We start from the raw sequence: 17616 nt of genomic DNA, 5'->3' as shown, positions 1-17616 counted from the left end.
CCTTTCATATGCCAACATACATATTTTCTTCTCAAACTCCTCTTTACAACTTCATCATCACCATATTATCAATAATCATGGGTGTTTTCACATACGAGAATGATACCACCTCTACCGTCCCTCCTGCCAAGCTCTTCAAAGCTGTCGTGCATGACGCTGATCTCATCGTTCCAAAGGTTCTTGATTCAATCAAAACTGTTGAGATCGTTGAAGGAAATGGTGGCCCTGGCACTGTCAAGAAGCTCACTTTCGTTGAAGGAGGACAGACCTTGTACGTGTTGCACAAAGTTGAAGCCATTGATGATGCAAAGTTGGAATATAATTACAGTATAGTTGGAGGAGTCGGTATATCAGACATTGTTGAGAAGATATCATTTGAGGCTAAATTGTTTGAAGGTCCAAATGGAGGATCTGTTGGGAAGATGACAGTTAAATATCACACCAAAGGAGATGCTAAGCCCATTGAAAAGGAGGTTGAAGAAGGCAAAGCTAAGGGTGATGCTCTTTTCAAAGCCATTGAGGGTTACGTTCTGGCCAATCCTAATTACAACTGATGATCATGATACTATATCATCTCATCACTGTCCTTGCTAGCTTTCTTGATGTCTTCTTAATACTACATGTTAGCTTCCAATGCAATAAAGTGTTTGTTCCTTTTCACTATGTACTTTGAGGTTTGGTATCTTTTTGTATCTCACTATCAATAATCAGCAATTTAATATGAAGCATATCCATATAATATTTTTGTTGTTATTAAGTTTAGTAACTGTTATAATTTTATGATCATTAGTATGAGTTTAAAATTTATAAAAAGAGTTATTTTGTGGGTTATAAGGCGAAAATACACCGACACTTTTATTTTGGTTTGATGGATATAAATCGACTATTTTATTGGTGTCTATTAGTATGTGTGAGAATAATCTAAACCGATCAAGAGATACATATAATTTAGCATACTTCAAAAATTGACCTTAGAAATTTGATTTCTATTTTATATTCGTAAATATATACAGTCAAACTAATAGCGAATAGCGAATGATATAAAAAGTATTCATTTCATAAAAATTGTATTAAGCACTTTAAAAATTTCATACATAAATTTATAAAATAAATATGATCAATTATGAAATAAATTTATTCTTAGTGACACTTTTAGTCTTAGCGAGTCAATTGACTATTTTATTGGTGTTTATAATTATGGATGAGCCTCTTATCTAGCATATAAGTTACAATGCAAACACCATGCCTAAAACAATCGAATGGTATGGTGTCCTAAAAATCACAAGGAAAATGATGATTAATAGGAAAGTAATTTGGACCCAACTTGAGGTCACAATGATCATGTAAACACCCAGGCAAGTGGGGTTAGTATGAATTAAAACAAATAAGAACAATGCATTAAAATAAGCACATTCAATTATTATCCATGCATAAAAGAATTATTTAAGAAAAAAACAAACCATTCATGCAACAATAATTCATGCATGTCATCAAGAGTGAGAGAATAAATTTCTAATGGTCTTTTAATTTAAAATTTAAAGTCTCAAGTAAAAATCTATCCTAATCATTTTTCATCTGTATTTGTCATGAGTTAACATGAAAATGAATGAAGTTAATGGTGAATTAATTCAATTAAATGTCAAAAGAGAAAATATGTTAATTAACCACAAAACATGAATTTATTATGAATTTACATGAATTAAATAATTGACAAAGAAATGATAAAAAAAAAATCAACAATAGAGTAAAAACAATTGAATTTGTAGGGGTGCATAACTCAGGGGGTGTGCAGCCTGGAAAAAGAGGCTTTGCGTCTAATAGAAAAGGTCCAAATACAAAGAGTTACTATTGGATTCAGCATGGATATCATCCAGCAAAACACAGGTGTGGAAAGCAAAATTGTGGGCTTAATGGCCTAAGCCCAACAAATTTGGCAAGGGAATGAGGCAAAAATTCAACAACACTAACTTCATCAACATCTTGTTTACTGTGAAAATTGGTAAACAACCGCTGGTCCTCCCTGGTCTTAAAACGAAAGGTTACTTGCAAGATCGACCAGTTGATCCTAGGACATGTGCTAGTGCAAGTGAGACTTGTTCAAACTTTCGACGAAATGACTTTGTGAGGAACGACTCCCAACAAAGTGTCAAACAAGTGTAGGGTTTTTCCACACGAACGGTTTTAGACAATGTTATCGCCTGTAGGTGACTCGTGACCGACAGCGCTATAACATTCAAAAGATGTATACTACGAACACGCTTTTGATAAACTCTATGATCGTGATAGAGTCAGTGTCGACAGCGTAAACGACAACGTAAAATGATAACTCAAAAGCAAAAGAAATTAAGATAAAATGTTCAACGGGAACAATTGAAAAGTAGGGAAGTTGCATTGAAATAAATGTGGTGATTCACGTACATAACACTCTCAGAGAAACTCTTGCTTCCTCGCGCTGGAAATGGGAAGTTTTCTTACAAGTGATTTCGTAGTACAAAGTGAACACCTCTAGCCCCTTGTGGGATACTCCTATTTATACTAAACTAGAGGAACTACTCCTAAACTAACTTCCTAGAAGCTAGCAGATGTTATGACCCACGATTTGCATAACCGCTGCGCCCATGTCTTGCTAACTGCTCCACGTTATGGCGCTCTTATTTCTTTTGGAACTGCTATTTTATTTTAAATTTCAAATTTCTCCCGCCCAGACGTTAGGGCGAAGCTGTCTTCTGCACTTTTGATTAGAATTCTTTTAAGTCCCAAATCTCTCGTTGGTCGACATAATGGCCTGTCGACGGAGCCGGCTTTCCCTGTCGGCCTCGTCCTTTGGTTTGCTTTTCTCTCTTGCTTGCGTTCAACATCTTTTTACCTTTTGGTAGGGTATGATCCCCACATTCATAGGGCTCTTTCATCACTTGTGCTTTCAACTTTCCTTAGGAATATTTCGTGGTAACAAAATGCCCCCCAAAGATGCCATTTTTGACTGTTGATGAGATGATGGCATCTCTGAAACTGTCGACTTACCCTTTACTGTTCCCGCTTCTACTTAGTGGGACCTCTGTGTATCCCACGTGGGTGACGTCAGGAAATCATGGCGAGTGTTTCTACTTCTCCTCGAGACGCACAAAATCACGTCCACGTCACTTCACGTCTCCAAAACTGGACGTGTTTGCCTTTTCGTTTACCTTTTCTCCTCCACGTGTCTGTAGGCGTGGGAACGTGAGCATACGTGTCGGCCATGGAAGTGTAACCGCTCCATCTTCTTTGCTCAGGGTTTAAGGGCTATAAAACCCTCATTCCTCTTTCTTCTTCTCTTTTTTGGCATTCTTGATTCAACATTCACTTGTCTTCTGCTTTTTCTGTGAAAAAAACTCTTCCACTCCACACGAAGAAACCCTCTGTTCTTTCCATGACCACCTCTAACAAACCTTCAGCTGCTGAACTCACGCGCCCCATCAACATTGACGGCAGGGAGTATGTCCCTGAGCCTCCAATGGTAGAAGAAAAGGAGAAAATCTGGCGTTCTCAGGTATTGATTCCTTTCTCTCTGGCTAATGAACCCTTAGCGTTTCTAGGTCCTCGCCCAAAAAACCGACACCCAGAGATCACCAAAAATGACGCTTCCCTTTTTCCCGCCAGTCACATTTCTGAACCTGTGATATCTGCTCAACAACCCTTCTCCCTTCGATACGTCGATAGGAACTTCAGAACCGCTCCCCCCAGGAATTGTCCTAAGTTTTGTGCTTGGATGGACCGGTTGGAAACGGAGAAAACCGACCACTGGAAAAGGACAGGCATTTATACCCTCTTACAAATTGCCCGCTGTGGCCCTCCCCAGTCTTATGGCATGTTATTATCCGCTCTTCAATTCTGGGAGAGTTCGACCAATGATCGCGACTTTATGAGTCTATCGGGGCACTAACTGCAAGTGCACAGTCTAATCGCGTAGTTTTAAAAGATATCGATCCCACAGGGACTTAATGAATTGATATACCGTTTTTCTAGGGTTACTGCGTAAAGCTAAGGCGAATGATACTTTGATGATTAGGGGGAAAAGTAAAACTAAAATTGGATCTAGATTAAATATCAAATAACACGGATATCGGTATGTAGTTCGTCATAATTAGGGAATTAAATCTTCGTTGGTCTTTTTCTTAGTTTTAAAATAAGTCTTTTCAGTAGACACTATTAATTAAAAGTCTTTTCCTCAAACTCTCGCTCTGTTGAATCAGACTATGATTTTATATTAACGTACGCTCTCACTATTTCGTTAAATCTAAAATCACTTTTTGAAAACAATAGAATCTATAGAAACTCCTTTTGAGAAAATGCTAACCGTTTAAATACCCTCGTCTCAAACTCTCGCTTTGTTGACTTAGATTATATGATTAAACTTAAATGCTTAACTCTCGTCCTCACATTTAACTTTTAAAAATAATTTTTGAAAATGATTAGAATTCAATTAACCTTAAAAATTGCTTTCGCCCTGATTTAAAGTCAATGTTCAATTTACACTGTCCAGTTAAAAGCTCAAACCGTCGTTCTATTGATTTTAACTTCTTTATGTTTTTTACTCTCGTACAAAAACCTTGATATTAACTCTGTAAATTGAGACCAGAAAAAGAGTGACTATATCTTGAAATAAATTTAAACCAACTCAGTTTTGAATCCTTTATTCCGCTTACTTTACATACCGATATCTAAATTAATTAACCGGACATGCTAAACACGCATAAACAATAATCATGCATAAATACAGCCATATCAAACAAACAATAAATATAAACAGCAGCACAGAGCATATGTAAATTAAAACAATAACTCAATTAATTAATGAACTTGGAAAATTACTAGAAATCTTGGTTTTATCTCCTAGCTTCGATGCTCGAACACCCCACCACAAGTCGGTTGGATTTGTTCTTCGTAATTCTCGATCAGACAGGAAAGTAAAAACAAGGAAATAAAATACTATGATCTGACGTAAGGTTAGATCCAGTAAAAATTACACAATAGTTTCCGGTGTAGAAACTATCGTGAGAAAATAAATTGAATGCTTCGGAAATTCAACTAGAAAAGAAAAGAAAATAAAATGCTTGGAAATTAGAATGCTGGAAAATTTGAAAGCTGGAAAAATATTGCACGGAGTAGAGATCGTTCAATTGGATCTTTTGAGGTCTATTTATATTTATCCATAAAATAACCGTTTTCTCCAAAGTATCTTCAGTAGGGTTCCAAAGTGTCAACGAGTCAAGAGGAAAAATAGGGGAGAACGTCCTTCTGTTACGCACGTCAATGCCAAAATATAGGAGTGGGGTGTGTGACGTCCGTCACACCATGTGTTATGGTCGTAACACTAGGTAAAGGGGCGTGACGCTTGGCACGTGAGTGTGGCGGTCGTCACAGCCATTTTCCTTGTTCCAAATGTGGGCTGGGCTTTGGTGAGATGCTTTTCCTAGAAAATCCTCTTTTTGCACCCCTTTTCTTTCTTTTTCACCCATGCTTTAAATAGTGATACCTGAAATAAATAATAAGAAAATACCAAGTAATATCGAATAATATAAAATAAATTGAATCAAATAACGATATAATTTAATTAAATCAAGTCCAAAAATGTGATATAGTTTCATGTTATCAAACTCCCCCACACTTAGACTTTTGCTTGTCCTCAAGCAAGATACAATGTAGAAATCGATTTAAAATATTAGACGGATGAAATTTCCAAACACACATCAATTCGTAATAGGTTGCACGTAAATCTCGTTTAGAAATAACTTGAGCTTAATCTTGACATTAAAAATTACTGTAACAACACTAGATAACCTCACATTATGCAAACCAGTTCGAGTCATACTATTATAGCTCAGCCTAGTTCTTTTACTCTTATTTCACCCGTTTTCATTCTAGCGAAATCACATTAAGCCCTTTATCTTTTTGCGCACGTAGTGGAGTAACCGGTTAGCGATTCTGATCCCCTTTTAGCTAGAAGTTCTGGTACATAAGTTGGATAACTTCTTTATTTAGTCTATTGCAAATTGCGGGGGATCGGACCGTAGTCCGCCCTACCAAGTTCAGCACCAGAGACCGCTGAACCAACTCACAATGGATCGTTCATACCATGTTTTTGTAGGGTCCGCAACCTTTGGATTAAATGATCGGGTAAGGATCACCTAACTTAATTAGTGCATTTCCTGATTTTTAATATGTTGTTTTGGGAATCATTCACTTGTATTCATCGGCTCTCCACGTAGTTTGCTATTAAGATGGTGCCGACTTCTCGTATAAACTACTCGGGGTTACTATAAAACTAAAAGTTCAAGGAATTGGTATAATAGGTACTTAGCCTGATCTAACATGCTGAGGTTTTTAGAGCGTTGGGGCGGTAATAATTTTGTCTTAATTTCGCTCAAGTTTTATAAAATAGGCAACCTTTATGCTTATTGAGTGTGTTGAATTTTGTTATGGCTCTAGAAAATTGAGGGGAGTAGATAATAAAAATTTTCACACTAGGGACTTGACTTAAAATAGATTTTTTTTTTTATTAATGAAAGGGAAATAACATACTTGAAAGGGAAATATTGAAAGGGAAATAGACATAACTGAAACAAAGTTTTCCCCCCTACACTTAAATGAAACATTATCCCCAATGTTTAAAGAAAAGCGAAAAAAGGGAAAAATAAATAGAACCCAAACTCAATTCTGCCTGCTTCCTCTTGTTCTCGGACCCGGTGATCGTTGACGTACTTCCAAGTCATCAAACCTGTTAAACAAGTCAGTGAACCTCTGGTCGGTTATTGCATTCCTCTCTTCTTGTTGTTGTTGCATCTGGCGCATCAGTTGCATTACTTCGTTATTCTGCGCATACATGGCATCAAGCCGTTGGGCTTGATGTTCAATAGCATCCATGATGTCATCATTTGTTGCAGGCCTTCTTCTTCGACGACGTCGGGAGGATGGGCCAGCCACATTATCGGAAGGATTATACGGGACCGAATGTTGTTCAGGACCTTGATCACCTTGCTCCATTTCATTAAACTCGTCTGGGGGCGGGTTTGCTTGTGTAGGCTCGGTAGGTTCGGGAGCATTCAAATCGTAGATGAATTGGTTGGGGTTGGTGACATCGGTGAGGGCAATGTTGGGCAAAACGATGCTTGGGACTTCTTGGTTATTCACCATAAGATAATACTTCCCTCCTACCCTATTTTTGATTAAGCGGCTGGAGCGACAATAACTTATATCCATAAACAGGGGTGGCAAAGATTGCAAATTCTGAAGTCGGTCCCCTAGATTTAAGCCGAGTGCGATGGTGGTTATTAATCCTCCAATCACAAAAGGTTGACGGCCTCGAGCACAAACGGTACGGATATGGTGAAGTAAGAAAGACGCGGCGTTTACCTTTGTATCTGTTGAAAAGATGAAGTGTAGGAAGAATAATTCTTTCGCGTTGACTTTGCTGTTGTTGGGTCTTCCAAAGATGGTGTTTTGCAAAATACGGATAAAATACCGGATAGTGGGGTTGTGTATGTGTGAAGCAAGTAAGGCATCCCAATTGGTGGTTTCCACACCGGATATTTTTCCAAAAAGGTCGAATGCGTTCGTGTTCCACTCTGAGTTTGGAGGGATTCTTGGGTGGACGTGGTCTCCTACAGGAAAGTGTAGCATGGCACTCAATTGTTCTTGAGATAGTGAGTACTCAGTGTTGAACATGCGGAAATTTGCGGTACCAGTTAAGTATTCGTCCTCACCTGATGGAGTGGTGTAGGAATAAGAACTTAAAAACTCCAAGGTGAGTGATGGGTATGTTGGGTGATTTTGTGTGCAAAGAAAAGTTAAATCGGATAGCCTAAGCAGCCAGTGCACACCTTGAAGTAATCCTAATTCTTGTAAGCAATTGAAATCTGGGTACCTGGTAGATATGACACCGTGTTGTTGGAACCGAACGAACTGCTCCCGTTGATAGTTACTATCTTCAGATCGGAAAATAATATTTCCGAATTGGACTTCTTGATGTTGGTTCTCCGCCATATTGATCGGTAGGTAGAAAGAAGGAAAAAAGGATGAAATATATTTGTATAGAATGGTTTGTTGGAATGATGTGGTGTAGGAAGAAATGTATTGTAGGTATTTATAGGAAGAGTTTTGAGATTGGGAAGAGGAGTGGTTGAGAAAAAAATTAATGGGGATGAATGTGAGTGGAATGGAGTAAAGAGGTGAGTTGAATGAGGAGATGAAGGGAGTAACGGTCATGACCATAACGGTCAACAACGTTTACAAGGAACCACGCTGTCACGCTCGTGACAGAGTGTGTTACGGGCATCATGGGTTGCATGGCGACCGTGACAGTATGTGTGACGCTCGTCACACTTCTGAGCATGCAACGGTCACTACGCTCGTGACAGCATGCGTGGGTGCTTTAATAAATTATTTTTTTTTATTTTTTTTTTAGTTTTGTTTATTATATTTGCTATTGTTTTATTTTTGAATTGCCATGAATGCTACTTTACTACACCATAGTGTATATATGTATTTTTTTTCTAATAAGTCATGTAAGTAGTAGCATACAATATATATCATCATTGGGAATTTTAGACAGTGCATAAATCAAAATAAAATTTAATTTAACCAATAATGCCAATAGCTTCATAAAAATAAACATAATGTAATATTTGACTGAAAAATAAAACATGCGAAAAATAAATACTAAGATAAAAATAATGTAAAACGAAACTATAAATTTCCTAAGACTAAAACTAGTTAACTGCAATTCTTCTAGCCACTTGTAGAATCTCTCGTCGGAGGAGCAAAGGAATTGACACGGTGTAGCAACTCGTGAAATTGATTTGTCATTCTACTCATGTATTCCAAAAATTCATGTCCCATCTTAGTTAACTCTTCTCTAATGGCATCTTGTTCTGACATCAAGGCTTGAATAGCGGTATTGTAATCAATTTCGGGCATATGATGTCTAAGATCAGGTATTTCCGATTCTGCGGACGGGATAGGATGAGGTGGAGAGGCAGCATCATGGTAACCAGTTGGTGTCTGCAGATCAGACTCAGCATAAGGAATCTGATTGTCAAGAATCTCATAATCTTGGATGGTTTCAACATATCTAACAGGAGAAGGTATTCCATCCAGGTTGTAGAGCCAATTATTTCGGTTATGGACACTAGTCATCGGACTAGGCATGGTGAATAGGTAAAAAGCTTGGTTGTTAATTAATAGTTCAAACTCTTCAGGTCCAAGGTTTCCTATAAACATAGTGTTGAAAAGGAAAAGTATATTCATAGGTTGAATACCACAAAAAGGGTTCAAATCAAGCATGGGTTGGCGCAATCCAATAGCATTAGCAATCATAGTTATCAATCCTCCTATTTGAATCGGTGCACGGTCATCTTGAATAAGGAGGTCAAAACTCGCCAACATATACGTGGCACCATTCACTGGACGGTTCTGGGAAGCACAAAATATTATGAAAAGTTCATCATGTGATACCGTGGTGATGTTTGATCTTTTCCCAAAAAGAGTGTGTGCTAGGATCTTGTGGAAATAACGAAAAGCTGGGTTATGTATGTTTCCAGAAAGAAACTCATGTTCCTCAGGGTCGTCATTTCCCGTCAAACTTCCCCAAAAATGCTCAAGCTCTCGATATTCAAAGAGGTCTTCTTGGCTCATGGTGAATGTGTCAAAAGAAGTAGGGAACCCTAAGAGGTTAGTAAATTCTTGAATGTTATACTGATACTCCATATTGAACATCCTGAATTGAATGAAACCTCGGTTTATTCCTTTTCCATGGTTTGGTAAATAAATCAGGGAGCTAAGGAATTCTAGAGTTAGCCTCCGGTAAGCAACAAATTGTCTCCGAATAGGAGTGGTTTCCCACCCTATTTGACTCAGCAGATATAGGACACTATCTCTTAGCCCAAGAACGGTCATTGCACAATCATCAGCATAAAAACTTGGGTGCATCTCTCTCTCAGCAAGCTCTTCAAATTTTTGTCTCTGAGCTCTCCCTCGGAATATGATACCCATGCGATCAATATGTCCCATCAGGTTAGTGTTAACTAAAGAAAAGAAAGACAAGAATTTAGTCAGGATTTGGCCAGATGCCGAAAGAAGAAAAGAAGAAAAATTTAATAAATAAAGAAAAGGAAGAATGAAAACTGAATAAAATCAAAAGAATAATCAAAGAAAAAAAATGAAAATTTGTGGGTTGTCTCCCACGAAGCGCTTTGTTTAATGTCGCAAGCTCGACATAAAACTATTAAATGTTAATCTATTAATTTTGGAGACAATACGTCTAAGTGCAGGACTTGCGAGTCTTCATTGTCTTCAGCATAATGATAATGTTTTAGACGCTGCCCATTTACGATAAATGATTCAATAGATTTTCCTTTAATTTCTACAGCTCCACTGGGAAAGACATTAGTGACTTGGAAAGGGCCTGACCACCTAGAGCGTAGTTTTCCTGGGAATAACTTAAGTCTAGAGTTAAACAATAGGACTACATCGCCTTGTTTGAAAGTTTTCCTTGATATACGTTTATCATGCCATTTTTTCGTTCTTTCCTTGTAGATTCTGGCATTTTCGTATGCATCTTGTCTAAGTTCCTCTAATTCGTTTATATCTAGAATTCGCTTTTCACCGGCGGCCTTATAGTTTAAATTTAAATTTTTAATAGCCTAATAGGCCTTATGTTCTAACTCCACCGGGAGGTGACACGATTTACCATAAATAAGCTTAAATGGGGTTGTTCCTATGGGAGTTTTGTAAGCGGTTCGATATGCCCATAAAGCTTCGGGTAATTTTGATGACCAGTCTTTCCTCGATGTAGCGACAGTTTTTTCCAATATCTGTTTAATTTCTCTATTAGACACTTCCACTTGTCCACTAGTTTGAGGATGGTAGGGTGTTGCTACTCGATGTTTTACACCATACTTAAACAATAATTTTTCGAGTATCTTAGATATGAAATGAGATCCACCGTCACTAACGACTATTCTTGGGACACCAAATCTTGGAAAGATTATATTCTTAAAGAGTTTAATTACTACTCGTGTGTCGTTTGTTGGAGAAGCTATAGCCTCAATCCATTTTGATACGTAGTCAACCGCTACGAGTATGTACTTGTTACCAAAAGAAGGTGGAAAAGGTCCCATGAAATCTATTCCCCACACATCGAAAATTTCTACTTCCAAAATTCCTTTTTGTGGCATTTCGTCACGTCTATATATGTTTCCTGTGCGTTGACACCTATCGCATTTCTTGACAGCGGCATGCACATCCTTCCATATGTTTGGCCAATAAAGATCGGCTTGTAGGATTTTAGAGCAGGTTTTGGATGTACTTCCGTGTCCACCATAAGGGGCGGAATGACAATGTTGGATTATACTTTCTACCTCTTATTCAGGTATACAGCGACGGAAAATACCATCGGGGCCTCTTTTGAAAAGTAAAGGGTCGTCCCAGTAATAATATTTTATGTCATGGAAGAATCGTTTCTTTTGTTGATAGGATAAATCAAGTGGAGCCACTCCGGCGGCTAAATAATTGACAAAATCAGCGTACCATGGTGTAACGCATACAGCCAAGGTGGTCTCTACCTGTTCATCAACTCTATTTTCTTCCAAATTAGCTATAAGTTTATCGTACGAGAAATCATCGTTGATCGATGTTCTTTCCGGTTCTAGGTTTTCAAGTCTAGAGAGGTGATCTGCTACTATGTTTTCAGTTCCTTTTTTATCTTTGATTTCCAAATCAAATTCTTGTAGCAACAAGATCCACCTTAGGAGTCTAGGTTTAGCGTCCTTTTTCGTTAAGAGGTACTTAATGGCAGCGTGATCAGTGTAAACGATTATTTTAGCTCCGACCAAGTAGGAACGAAATTTATCTAGTGCAAATACTACTGCTAAAAGTTCTTTCTCGGTCGTGGCGTAATTCATTTGCGCTTCATCTAGAGTTCGACTCGCATAATATATGACGTGAAGTTTTTTATCCTTTCGTTATCCTAAAACAGCGCCTACGGCGTAGTCACTTGCGTCACACATTATTTCGAAGGGTTCATTCCAATCCGGGGTCTGCATTATGGACGCGGAGATCAATGCTTATTTAAGTGTTTGAAATGCTTCTAAACATTTATTGTCGAAGATGAAGTCAGCATCTTTCATTAATAATCCGGTTAAAGGTTTAGTTATTTTAGAGAAATCTTTAATGAATCGTCGGTAAAAACCGGCATGTCCTAAGAAGCTTCGTATTTCCCTCACAGTTTTCGGAGGTTGAAGGTTTTCGATTACCTCTATTTTGGCTTTGTCTACTTCAATTCCTCTATTTGATATGATGTGTCCTAAAACAATTCCTTCTTGTACCATAAAGTGACATTTTTCCCAATTAAGTACTAGGTTTACTTTTACACATCGTTCTAGAACTCTTTCTAGGTTTTCAAGACATTCTTTGAAACTTTTCCCGCATACGGAAAAGTCATCCATAAAGACTTCCATGATGTTTTCGAGAAAATCGGCGAATATTGCCATCATGCACCTTTGGAAGGTTGCAGGAGCATCGCATAAGCCAAACGGCATTCGTCGATAAGCGAAGGTACCAAAAGGACATGTGAACGTTGTCTTTTCTTAGTCATCAGGATGAATTGGTATTTGAAAGAAACCTGAGTAACCGTCCAGATAGCAGAAATGAGAATGCTTGGCTAATCGTTCTAACATCTGGTCTATGAATGGTAAAGGAAAATGATCTTTTCGGGTTGCTTTGTTTAGCTTTCTGTAGTCAATGCACATTCTCCATCCCAATTCAATTCGTTTGGTTAGAGTTTCTCCTTTTTCATTTTCGATCACTGTTATACCTCCTTTCTTTGGTACTACGTGTACAGGACTAACCCATTTGCTATCAGATATAGGATATATGATACCTGCCTCTAATAACTTCGTTACTTCCTTCTTCACTACCTCACTCAGGATCGGGTTTAGTCTCCTCTGATGTTCCCTAGAAGTTTTACAGTCTTCTTCTAGCATGATGCGGTGCATACAAATAGAAGGACTTATCCCTTTAAGATCGGTGATGTTATATCCTAATGCGGTTGGATATTTTCTTAAGATATGTAGGAGTTTTTCGGTTTCAAGTTTTCCTAGGTCTGCATTGACTATCACTGGTCGTTCAAGTTCTAGGTCTAGGAATTCATATCTCAGATTTTTGGGAAGTGTTTTCAGGTCGAGGATTGGTTTCTTAAGGCATTGCGTAGGATCCGATGTTATTGTTAAACATTGGTTCAGTCTGTTTTCTACATGATAGTCAGACAAATCGTCATTTTCTAATTCTGTTTCTTTTATGCATTCATCGATGATATCCATGAAGTAACATGTGTCTTCTATTGCAGGTGCTTTCAAAAATTTGGAAAGAATAAACTCAATTTTCTCTTCTCCTACTTCGAAAGTGAGTCGTCCTCGTTTTACGTCTATGATAGCACCGGCGGTTGCTAAGAAGGGTCTTCCCAATATAATGGGGGTAACTTCATCTTCTCTTATGTCCATAATTATAAAATCGGTGGGAATGTAGAATTGACCTATGCGCACGGGAACGTTTTCAAGAATTCCTACGGGATATCTAACGGAACGATCTGCTAATTGCACAGACATTTTAGTTGGTCTTAATTCTCCCATTTCAAGTTTCTTGCATATGGACAAGGGCATAACACTGATACCGACTTCTAAATCGCATAAAGCTTTGTCTATGACAAATTTTCCTATATGACAGGGTATAGAGAAACTACCAGGATCTTTAAGTTTAGGAGGCATATTCTGGACTATTGCGCTACACTCAGCAGTGAGTGTAACAGTTTCGCTATCTTCAAGTTTCCTTTTATTAGATAAAATTTCTTTTAAGAACTTAGCATATGAGGGCATTTGTGTGATAGCTTCTGTAAAAGGAATTGTGACGTTTAATTGTTTCAGTAGGTCAACAATTTTTTTAAATTGGCCCGCGTCTTTGGTTTTAATTAGCCTTTGAGGGTAAGGGATAGGTGGTTTTTAAGGCGGTGGAGGTACATAAGGTTCTTTTTTTCTACGGTTTCTTTATTACACTCTTCCTTTTCCTTAGGTTTACCTTCTTCCTCGGTTGACTTTTTAGAGTTTTGGTTCTTAATCCTTGGGTCAGATGGTCCTTCTACCTCTGTTCCACTTCGTAATATAATTGCATGAGCGTGGCCTTTCGGATTAGGTTGGGGCTGTCCAGGGAATGTACCAGTTGGGGCAGCAGTATGCGCTTGTTGTTGAGCTACTTGCGAGATTTGTGTTTCCAACATTTTGTTATGGGTAGCCAGGGCATCCACTTTACTTGCTAGTTGTTTAATCTGTTCGCTAGTGTGTACATTTTGGTTTAAGAACTCTTTATTGGTTTGCTGTTGAGAAGCTATGAAGTTCTCCATCATGATTTCCAAATTGGATTTCCTAGGAACGTTATTGTTAGGTGTAGATGGGGTCGGCTTTTGATATCCAGGAGGTATAGCTGGAGCTTGACTGGGAGCTTGACCTGGTGCGTATAAAGCGTTGTTACTTTTATATGAGAAATTAGGATGGTTCTTCCAGTTTGAGTTATAGGTATGCGAGTAAGGATTTCCTTGAGCATAGTTCACCTGCTCTGCTTGGATTCCTGTTAGGAGTTGACAATCTGTAGGAGTGTGACCTTGAATTCCACAGACTTCGTAATTTTGAGTTACGGCAACCACGGTGGCTGGAGGTGATACATTTAAACTTTCAATTTTCTGGGCAAGAGCATCCACTTTTGCATTAACATGATCGAGGCTACTTATCTCGTACATGCCACCTTTCGTTTGAGGTTTTTCTACCATTGTTCGGTCGCTTCCCCACTGATAATGATTTTGGGCCATGCTCTCGATAAGTTGATAAGCGTCGGCATAAGGTTTATCCATAAGCGCACCACCGGCGGCGGCGTCTATTGTTAACCTTGTGTTGTACAAGAGACCATTATAGAAGGTGTGAATTACTAACCAGTCTTCTAAACCATGGTGTGGACAAAGTCTCATCATGTCCTTGTATCTTTCCCATGCTTCGAAAAAAGACTCGTTATCTTTCTGCTTAAATCCATTTATCTGGGCTCTTAACATAGCTGTTTTGCTTGGAGGAAAATATCGGGCAAGAAAGACTTTCTTCAACTCATTCCATGTGGTGACTGAGTTGGAAGGAAGAGACCGAAGCCATCTTCTAGCTTTATCTCTTAACGAGAAAGGAAAGAGACGAAGTCGAATTGCCTCTGAAGTGACACCATTAGCTTTAACAGTGTCAGCGTATTGGACAAATACGGATAAATGAAGGTTTGGATCCTCGGTAGGATTTCCAGAGAATTGATTATGTTGCACTGCCTGCAACAGCGAAGGTTTAAGTTCGAAATTATTCGCTTCGATTGCGGGTGGAGCAATACTCGAATGCGGCTCATCTTGCGATGGAGCAGCGTAATCTCGAAGAGCACGAGCTGGTTCGGCCATCGCTAGTATCGTCGAAGGAAGAAGATTTTTGAGATCAGGAATTTCGATTGGAGGAAGATTGTTTCTAGCACGATACTCCCGAATTCGTCGTAATAATCGGAGATATCGTTCAACGTCGTTGATTTGTAAGTAGTATGGTTCGCCTTGTGAGCGAGTGTGTGGCATACAAATCAACGAAAAAGAAGGGAAAAATAAAAATTGCCTTAGTCTCTACAGCGTAACAGAAGAGTTACGATATCGACTAAATAGAGGTCCCCGGCAATGGCGCCAAAAACTTGATCGCGACTTTATGAGTCTATCGGGGTACTAACTGCAAGTGCACAGTCTAATCGCGTAGTTTTAAAAGATATCGATCCCACAGGGACTTAATGAATCGATATACCGTTTTTCTAGGGTTACTGCGTAAAGCTAAGGCGGATGATACTTTGATGATTAGGGGGAAAAGTAAAACTAAAATTGGATCTAGATTAAATATCAAATAACACGGATATCGGTATGTAGTTCGTCATAATTAGGGAATTAAATCTTCGTTGGTCTTTTTCTTAGTTTTAAAATAAGTCTTTTCAGTAGACACTATTAATTAAAAGTCTTTTCCTCAAACTCTCGCTCTGTTGAATCAGACTATGATTTTATATTAATGTACGCTCTCACTATTTTGTTAAATCTAAAATCACTTTTTGAAAACAATAGAATCTATAGAAACTCTTTTTGAGAAACTGCTAACCGTTTAAACACCCTCGTCTCAAACTCTCGCTCTGTTGACTTAGATTATATGATTAAACTTAAATGCTTAACTCTCGTCCTCACATTTAACTTTTAAAAATAATTTTTGAAAATGATTAGAATTCAATTAACCTTAAAAATTGCTTTCGCCCTGATTTAAAGTTAATGTTCAATTTACACTGTCCAGTTAAAAGCTCAAACCGTCGTTCTATTGATTTTAACTTCTTTATGTCTTTTACTCTCGTACAAAAACCTTAGTATTAACTCTGTAAATTGAGACCAGAAAAAGAGTGACTATATCTTGAAATAAATTTAAACCAACTCAATTTTGATTCCTTTATTCCGCTTACTTTACATACCGATATCTAAATTAATTAGCCGGACATGCTAAACACCCATGAACAATAATCATGCATAAATACGGCCATATCAAACAAACAATAAATATAAACAGCAGCACAGAGCATATGTAAATTAAAACAATAACTTAATTAATTAATGAACCTGGAAAATTACTAGAAATCTTGGTTTTATCTCCTAGCTTCGATCCTCGAACACCCCACCACAAGTCGGTTGGATTTGTTCTTCGCAATTCTCGATCAGACAGGAAAGTAAAAACAAGGAAATAAAATACTATGATCTGACGTAAGGTTAGATCCAGTAAAAATTACACAATAGTTTCCGATGTAGAAACTATCGTGAGAAAATAAATTGAATGCTTCGGAAATTCAACTAGAAAAGAAAATAAAATAAAATGCTTGGAAATTAGAATGCTGGAAAATTTGAAAGCTGGAAAAATATTGCACGGAGTAGAGATCGTTCAATTGGATCTTTTAAGGTCTATTTATATCCATCCATAAAATAATCGTTTTCTCCAAAGTATCTTCAGTAGGGTTCCAAAGTGTCAACGAGTCAAGAGGAAAAATAGGGGAGAACGTCCTTCTGTTACGCACGTCAATGCCAAAATATAGGAGTGGGGTGTGTGACGTCCGTCACACCATGTGTTACGGTCGTAACACTAGGTAAAGGGGCGTGACGCTCGGCACGTGAGTGTGGCGGTCGTCACAACCATTTTCCTTGTTCCAAACGTGGGCTGGGCTTTGGTGAGATGCTTTTCCTAGAAAATCCTCTTTTTGCACCCCTTTTCTTTCTTTTTCACCCATGCTTTAAATAGTGATACCTGAAATAAATAATAAGAAAATACCAAGTAATATCGAATAATATAAAATAAACTGAATCAAATAACGATATAATTTAATTAAATCAAGTCCAAAAATGTGATATAGTTTCATGTTATCAACCAACTCCTTCCATACTAGATGTGGCATGATCACGCCGACACTCCTAGATGTTGCTGCGATCACTGGGTTGAGACCGACTGGCAAAGTTTT

The 17616-nt window shown here is 38.1% G+C and overlaps 1 protein-coding gene and 1 non-coding gene across 2 annotated transcripts in view; both read left to right on the top strand.

Annotated features, from left to right (window-relative positions):
• LOC127073247 (ABA-responsive protein ABR18-like) overlaps window positions 1-17616 on the top strand; it is a 36345-nt gene continuing 18729 nt past the window's right edge. The window contains exon 1 of the mRNA XM_051014389.1: window positions 1-176. Coding sequence (XP_050870346.1) covers window positions 9-176 — 168 coding nt within the window. The 5' untranslated portion in view covers window positions 1-8. The remainder of the gene's footprint in view (window positions 177-17616) is intronic.
• On the top strand, window positions 15018-15124 carry LOC127077779 (small nucleolar RNA R71). Its single transcript, XR_007787552.1, has one exon. It is a non-coding gene; the product is annotated as a small nucleolar RNA R71 (small nucleolar RNA).

The sequence above is a fragment of the Lathyrus oleraceus genome, chromosome 4 (assembly GCF_024323335.1).
Source record: "Lathyrus oleraceus cultivar Zhongwan6 chromosome 4, CAAS_Psat_ZW6_1.0, whole genome shotgun sequence".
In the NCBI taxonomy this organism is placed as follows: domain Eukaryota; kingdom Viridiplantae; phylum Streptophyta; class Magnoliopsida; order Fabales; family Fabaceae; genus Lathyrus; species Lathyrus oleraceus.
Note: the sequence above shows the minus strand (reverse complement) of the source record. Positions and strands in the feature narration are given on the sequence as shown.